Here is an 8,407-nt window from a genome sequence, read left to right on the forward strand (position 1 = left end):
CACTCCCGACTAATTCAGATTTCAAACAAAAACAAACTATCTAAATCGGTTCATCCGTTCGGGAGCTACGATGCCACAGACAGACACACACACAAATAGACAGACAGACAGACAAACTTATAACACCCCGTCGTTTTTGCGTCGGGGGTTAAAAACTCATGTTTTCACAGACATCATGAAGTATCTGGTTAACTTAACTGATCGATTAAGTTAATCGAAGTCCGAATCGAATAGCTGGCCGATTGTCACTCAGAGCTCAAGATCTCACAATTACACGGTTCTAAGAAGAAATTACTATGTGGACAGGCATCATTATTTAATTTTGAGAATTATGTATAACGTCACTACTTTTAAAAAATCTCGTATCTCACGTTGTTCCTCAAAGTTAAAACTACAATTTTCTTTTCATTGACAGACGAAGATACATGTTTTTTTAAAAGTAGTGACTATATTTAAAATATTTAGAATTTTAAACATATGTGCATAGGTAGGAAATGATCTTCAATCCGTCTTATCACGTTCAGGCATCCCTGCAATAAAGCAAAAGAGGTATTGTTTATTAGAAATACTAGATATTTAATTTATGCGCTAAAGCCTCCGCCAAACATAGGGCGTTTTGATAGCGTAGCGTTAGGTGAGCGGATTTCGCGCTGCGCCGATCAGGGGGGTTACCATGACGTAGGTACTATAAAGACGTTCAGTTTAGGTTGAGAGAAAGGGACACAGCTATAGCAGTTACATAGCTCCGTCCCTCTCTCTCAACCTAAACTGAACGGCTTTAGCACGTCATGGTAACCCCCTGCTCTAGATACGCACGCGCGGTAACACACAACACAGCGCGCGTTGAGAGCTGATTTGCCTGAATATGGATTAAATGTTAACCATTTAGCTAATTGTTTTAATCCAAATTGTTGTTTTGATTTCTTATGTGTCATTCAATATTTAATTACAAGTTTACATTTGCAAAATATGGGCTTAGAAGTTGCCATGTGCAGAATGCGCGTCCGCACAATCCGCGCGCGGTCTGCTCTGTCCGGCGCACCGCCATCATTAGCGCTCCGCTCTCAAAACGCGCATGTGTGGCCGAGCTTTAATGGAAAATGACAAAACAGCAATAGAGTTGAGACACCAGCTGTTGCTGCTCCAGAGCCGCTGTTGAGCTTTTAAATTGTTTTTTATTGTAGATTTATTTAACCATTTAAAAACTACTATCTTTTGTTTCTTTACATCGTCGATAGCTCATCGTTTACTCGCTTTCAGTAGGAACAATGCCTGCTTGTTTGATACGACCCAGCTTAAGAGGATACGGTAGCGAAAATGCTAAAATGGAAAGGAGCCCCCCTTTCAACTTGGGAATTTTAGTTAAATATGCAAGTGTTATTAACTAGATTTATCGAAAAAAAAATTGTCCATTAAGAACAACTCAGTCAAAATATATTTCAAAAAAATCTTTAAAATCAAGGTTCCGCTCTCGACTCTTTCCTCCTTCGAAACTTAATCAATCGGAACGAAATTTGAGAATTTGAATAAAAATGAAATAATCTATGTCGGACCGTTTAGTTTTTTTGGGTAATTGTTACCAATCTTGAGTATCACACCTTTTTTTGTGCCACAATGAAAAAGGCCGTTTTTGGAAATTTTTGATTGGCTCTAGAATCTTTAAAAAGCAGAATATCAAAAAAATCTAAACGGTCCGACACAGATAAAAATAATAACAATCTGTGTTGGAAAAATCATTGCTCTATCTTCAAAAACCAGGGAGGAAATAGTCGAGAGCGTTTGTATGGAGAATTGAACCCTACCGTATCGTCTTAATCCCGTCGTTTTTGCGTCGGGGGTTAAAAACAGTACTGGTAAGGATTGAAATTCGAACTTACTACTTATTTAAATATCTCCTGGAAGATGATTAATGTGGGCATCTGCCACGCTGTACCTTTTGTGACCAATCCTGTAGAAACTGTGCAACAATTAACGGAATGTTATGATAATTATCGCAGTATTCAATTAATCATCGATTTGGAATAAAAGTAATAGTAAAACACGCAACCTACAATTGAACATAGGTAAGGTACAGCGGGGCAAATCTCGGCTGGGGGACAAATGTAACTGGTCCATTTTTTCCATGTTTTACAATGTTTGCATTATTAAATAGAGTGTCCATCGGTTATATATGGTAGGCGTGTTCAGTGGATATATGTAGAACTCAACATCATAGTGTAATAATGGAAAAAATGGATTAGTTACAATTGCCCCCCAGTCGAGATTTGCCCCGCTGTACCTTACTGTTAATCGATTAAATGAAGACTTGCTACAACACTAGCCCATGTGCCCAGCCCTAGCCACCATAATAAAGAGTACTATCGTACAGTATGGCCACTCCCGCTCCCCGCTGAAAGTGCCGCTCATCCCCTCTCGGTTACCTCACAGTTACCGCCTGTCAAAAATGCGAACAGTCGACCTTACATAATTTAGCTCATACAAGCATAGTACGCGTTCACCTACACGAGCTTAGACTGTGTGCTAGGAACGCGCCTCTTTCATATATTTGATCGCCAGTGTCCAAGGTGTGCCCTAGCGGTTGACAGCGTGGAAAAAGGGGAGTTCGCTTGCGCACGTAATGGCGTCGGTAGCGTTACTATGAAGGCCTTGTGTAAAAAAATACGGTTAGTGCTCAAATTATCTTAATAGTACGGTCAACCAATCTGAATTCTAGGCCATTGTAGAACCCTTTAACAGTAAAAGTCAAATTAAATTCTATAGGAAATAAAGTCACGGTGTCAATACGACAGGGTTCTAGAATGGCCTAGGATTCTAATTGGTTTACTGTACGTGGCTTGCTGACCAAATAGAATTGGCAGGCAAGTATGGTCGCGCGATAAATGATAATACACCTGGCCATCCCTATCGCACTTACAAATAGTGCGATGGAGAAGGCCAGATGTTTTATCATTTATCGTGCGACCATACTTGCCTGGCTGGACCCAAAAGGTACCCAAAACCGCTTTCATTTTAACACACCATATGGGCACTATGAATTCTTGCGCATGTCTTTCGGTTTAAAAAATGCCCCTGCCACTTTTCAACGCGCAATGGATGTGATATGCGTCATGGTATGTTATATATTATCGGCTGGTACTGTACCTAGAGATGGAATCAGGTTCCGCTGAATACTCGTCGTCAACACGTCGGAACAAGATTCTTAATCCAGCCCCGCCTAACCTGTGAAAAAAGTGATTCTTCAGATATTCATTTTTAATCCCGGACGCAAAAACGACGGGGTGTTATAAGTTCGACGTGTCTGTTTGTCTGTCTGTCTGTGTGTGTGTCTGTCTGCGGCATCGTGGCTCCCGAACGGATGTACCGATTTGGGTTTTTCTCAAAATTTTAATTTTCTGGTTAGGTTATTACTAAATATGAATGAATATGATAAGGTTTTTCGGAAACTTACTCATGAGCTTCAGGGCCCGATTCAACATTTAATATAGGTACGTAAAATATTATATTTAGATACGATATGTACTGGATATGTCAGTGTCAAAAATGACAATTTTTCAAACAAAAACTTTGGCTACACTGACTAATCGGTATTATAATATCGTACGAGTATATATATTTTTATACATTTTTTGAATAAAAAAAATTGTATTGTCCACCCCATTTTTTGGATTTGGATATTTTTATGTGCTTTTCACTCAGAATCACAAGCTATTTAAATCCTAATAGGAGAAAAAAAAAGTCCCAAGGTTTTTTTCCCATTCCGTTACCACACTTCTTCATACATGTATTTTGTAGGGCAGTAACGGAATGGAATATTTGAAAAAATGTATGGAAGTCTTGGGACATTTTTTTTCTCCTATCAGGATCGAAAGACCTCGTGATTCTGAGTATGAATCGCTTAAAAATACCGTTACAAAAAAGTGGGTCCACGTCGGGTTCTTTTTAAAAATTTCAATGTATCGTGGTTATTCCAATAAAAAATAACATAACTAACCCTCCGAGAAAGGGCCGAGAATTTTGTAGTTTCAGTCGAGAGCGGTATGAACGGGGGTAATCATCATCATCGAGCAGGCGCAGCACATGGTGATGGTGATCATCTGGTCTGTCAACAGAACTAATAAAAAAACAGTTTAGTAACAAAAATTCGGTGGCACGTATTTTTAAAAACTAAACGGGACTGAATCGCGTAACACTTACGTTTATATTTGGCCCGACGCTTCAACCTCTCACTACATTCATGGTCACGGGACGACTGGCGAGGAATTGTATCAACATCTTCTAGCCGCGCAAGTTTTACGAACTACCCGCACTTGACCTTGATTATTCACTTTTGCGCTAGGGTTGTCATTGTCACTTTGCCTACACAAGCACTCATGGTATTAGACAAATCGTGTTATTTAGTTTATATCAGGGTGCGTAGCCGAATGGCACTAACGCTCACGAAATGCTCACGAAACGAAACGCTAGTAGATATCTATCTCTATCGCTCGTGCGTATTGGCGTGACAGAGCCGGACAAACTGGCGCAGCGTTTCGTTTTCGTTTGGCGTCGGAGAAATGCCATTCGGCTACGCACGTAGTATAAGTATTTATTTCGGTGGCTCTGGTACCTAATGCGAATAGTAGGCAATCGTGCGACAAAAAAAAGTAGTCTGTACGCTGATCTGCTAGAGCTCCAACTTGAAAACTATTCATAACCAGATTTAGTGAAGCTCTCTGATTGGAAGCCAAGACAGTGAGACGTTGCGCCAGAGAAATAAGCTTCACACCATACTTAGGAAGCTCATCAGAAGCTCGCACAGACTTGCACTGATCCCCTAACGCGAGTTCCTGATGATAATCTAGGACCTCCAGTAACAGGTTATGTAAATAACTTACGGGACAAGAACGCACTGTAAAGAAAATGTAAAGATAGCATCAAGTAATATACACTTTACATATAAGTACAATCAGCAGTGCCTTAGCTGACTCTGAAGTTGATCAGAGTTTAGAATAAATCTTGTTCGTTATGATCTCAAAAATCACTGACTGTGGAAAATTTGAACGGTTCTTTTTATTTCACCGTGTATTTGGCCCGACGTTCCAACATCTCACTACGTTCATGGTCACGGGACGACTGGCGAGGAATCGTATCAACATCTTCTAGCCGCGCAAGTTTTTCAAACTACCCGCATTTTATCTTGAAGAGTTTAGAATAGTTTTATTTTTTTTTTAAGTAAAAAGCAATTGCAAGGCCTTTCTAGACTGAGGAGCAATATTGTTTCGATTTATAATATTTGATGATAGACCATCATTTATTCAGGCAAATAAGCCACAGGGGCACTTTTACCTACACGTCAACATTAGCAAATAGGCCATTCTATACCGAGGTTCACGTCACGTACTTGAACTATTGTGACAGCAGCCATCAGCACCCCAAGGATTACAACTCGAGTCATTGTTATCTGGAAAAAATAATTACACTACAAATTATATCTTAGGAATCATAATGGTATAGAAGATTTACTTAGAATCCTAATGGGATTCACAATTTAATTTATTTTCTATCATGGAATTCTGAATTCCATTAATTTGTATGATGATACCAACCTTATTTCATTATAATTAGTACCATGGAATTCCTAACAAAAAGCTTAAAATGAGTTTTTTTTGCAAGAAATTCATTTTGGCACAAGCTTTTATCGCCGACTGTACCTTTCATTCAACAGTCATCTACTGCTCTCCTAGACGTTTCTAAAACCTTACTCGATAGGGATACGACGATTCATAACAGAGTTCATATGACCACTTTTCTGCTCCATCATCAGATCAGCTCCGTGATGTCATAATACATATTGCATTGCCACGTGATTTACATATTTTTGCAAAATTTCAGCTCTATCAGAAACCGGGAAGTAGGTCAAATTTTGATTCTACGTTTTGACCCAAACTCATCCTCCTTGCGTTATCCCGGCATTTGTCACGGCTCATGAGAGCCTGGGATCCACTTTGACAACTAATCTCAAGTTTTGGCGTAGGCACTAGTTTTTACGAAAGCGACTGCCATCTGACCATTTAACCCTAAGGGTAAACTAGACCTTATTGGAATTAGTCCGGTTTCCTCACAATGTTTTCCTTCACCGAAAAGCGAAAAGCGAAAGGAAAATATCAAATGATATTTCGCACATAAATTCCGAAAAACTCATTGGTGCGAGCCGGGGTTCGAACCCGCGACCTCCGGAACGAAAGTCACACGTACTTACCGCTAGGCTACCAGCGCTTCCACCCTTTGACCCAAACTAATTGAATTAAAAAAAATACACGGACCTGTACCTACTCGTAGATTTTGCAATGTAATATGGGTTTGAAAATTGGCTTATATAGGTACCAACAATTAGATAGCTACGTGTCGAATTGTATCACATACAAACAAGTCATTTTAATTAACCGTTGTGTTTGAATTCGTCTCGGTTCCTGATATTTACAGGTAATTATAAGATTATAAACGTAACTTGCTTTTAGCACGAGTAAAATGATTAATCAAATCATTAGTACGTAAGTGATTTAGCCTTTAGGCCGATAAATTTACTGAATAGCAATGGAAAATAAACTAAACGATATTTTGGAGTACGTTCTATATTCATAAAAAAAGAACGAAATTATGATACCTACTTCACAATCTCGGTTTTCACTCCAAAATAAAGTAACAAACATGTTAAATATATTATAATATATTAACCACCACCGTTCATTACATTTTATACGCGTATTTAATACCCGCTGAGATTGTTTTTGTAATATCTTGCACGGGAAGCATGGTCGCGCGATAGACGATAAAATATCAGGCCGTCCCTATCGCACTTAAAATAGTGCGATAGGGACGGCCTGCTATTTTATCACTTATCGCGCGACCATAATTGCCTGCTTGATAATGTTATAGTAAGAATTAAGATACTAGTTTCTTAAAGAAATTAATTGTACCTAATTGACTTAATGAATATTCTCCTTACGTTTTTGTTTAGATACTTTATTTATATGAACATATTTACATAATTATATAAGAAACTAAGACTAAACTTAAAAGCTAGCTATTATCTAAAATAGGCCCTTGAAGCATTGTACCAAGGTTACTGGCGCCATTTCCTTGCTGTATCGCAATATTCGCAATGCTCATTGATACGTTGTGCGAGGAGGTCGCTAGCTCTTCGATCACCAGTTAAAAGTTAAAAGATCAAAGTTAGTTCAGTTTTAAGTAAGATAAATAAAACCCTATACGAGAACGCCTGGTAAAACTAAACCACAGTATAATAAACTAAACTTAACTAATAGTAAAAGATCTACTGGAGAAACGATGTCATGTCTAAGAAAATTAATTACAAAATTAATCGTGTCAATACAATTTAAAGTCACTGAACTTGGTAGCCGTGTTCTGTTGTATTTTCTCCCGAGTGTATGGACCATCTGAAAAAAAAAAATTAATCACTAACCGATGCATAGTACCAAAGAGGATCGAGTATTAAAGAGCGTTACTGTCAAAGCAAAATGTGTAATCACAGTGCATAGACTGCCATCTCTCCACACAGGCTTAAAACTTTTGAACCTCAGTTTTGACAATTTGGCCCATATCACATCTCGGACACTGGCGATCAAATATATGAAAGAGGCGCGTTCCTAGCACACAGTCTAAGCTCGTGTAGGTGAACGCGTACCATGCTTGTATGAGTGATATATGACAGGTAGACTGTTCGCGGTTTTGACAGGCGGTAACTGTGAGGTAACCGAGAGGGGGTGGGCGGCGCTTTCAGCGGGGAGCGGAAGTGGCCATACTGTACGATAGTACTCTTTATTATACTGTGCCCATATTCTGAGCTTGATATGTTTTAAAATGTCAAATTTTAATATTAGCGCCATCTAGCTGAGCCTACCCCAAAGGTGTAACGCCATCTAGGTCACCACTGCTTTATCTATATGGTACTGAGGTACGTTTTTTTCTTAGACTTTATCCGTCTAGATGGAGTTATATAGGTCTTTGATAGTACTGAGTGGACGCTCATATTGAGCGAGCAGCGGGGCGGGGCGTGCGGCGTGCATGTCAAACAATTGAAGCTCATACAAGTGTCCTGAGTCGACGCCGCATAGGGTGGCCAGGGGGGTTATCATGACGTGCTAAAGCCGTTCAGTTTAAGTTGAGAGAAAGGGACACAGCTATAGCAGTTACATAGCTCCGTCCCTCTCTCTCAACCTAAACTGAACGGCTTTAGCACGTCATGGTAACCCCCCTGCTCGCCCGCTCATCGCCGATAGCATATCTCTTACTTGCTTTTGGAGGGACCAGTGAGTGCCCAAAATTTAAGTATATTAGATTATTGTGCCAACGTCGTCGAGAGGCTGGCAACCTGTCACCGCAAAGTCACAATTTCGTTTTGTTTCAA

The 8,407-nt window shown here is 39.5% G+C and overlaps 1 protein-coding gene across 2 annotated transcripts; it reads right to left on the reverse strand.

The window, feature by feature from the left end:
- Nucleotides 1-436: 436 nt before the first annotated feature.
- LOC125235083 lies at nucleotides 437-6,281 on the reverse strand. Of its 2 annotated transcripts, none has more exons than XM_048141510.1 (7): nucleotides 6,239-6,281; nucleotides 5,381-5,440; nucleotides 4,875-4,888; nucleotides 3,992-4,111; nucleotides 3,142-3,219; nucleotides 1,878-1,948; nucleotides 437-530 (listed from the first exon to the last, which is right to left on the reverse strand). In XM_048141510.1, exons 2-6 carry the CDS (start codon nucleotides 5,432-5,434, stop codon nucleotides 1,885-1,887), a joined length of 330 nt encoding a protein of 109 aa, XP_047997467.1. In that variant the 5' UTR covers nucleotides 5,435-5,440; nucleotides 6,239-6,281; the 3' UTR covers nucleotides 437-530; nucleotides 1,878-1,884. The 2 variants fall into 2 exon arrangements, with proteins under 2 accessions (XP_047997467.1, XP_047997466.1); XM_048141509.1 differs by having other exon boundaries at nucleotides 1,878-1,957.
- Nucleotides 6,282-8,407: the final 2,126 nt, after the last annotated feature.

Source organism: Leguminivora glycinivorella, chromosome 17 (assembly GCF_023078275.1).
Source record: "Leguminivora glycinivorella isolate SPB_JAAS2020 chromosome 17, LegGlyc_1.1, whole genome shotgun sequence".
NCBI classification, from domain to species: domain Eukaryota; kingdom Metazoa; phylum Arthropoda; class Insecta; order Lepidoptera; family Tortricidae; genus Leguminivora; species Leguminivora glycinivorella.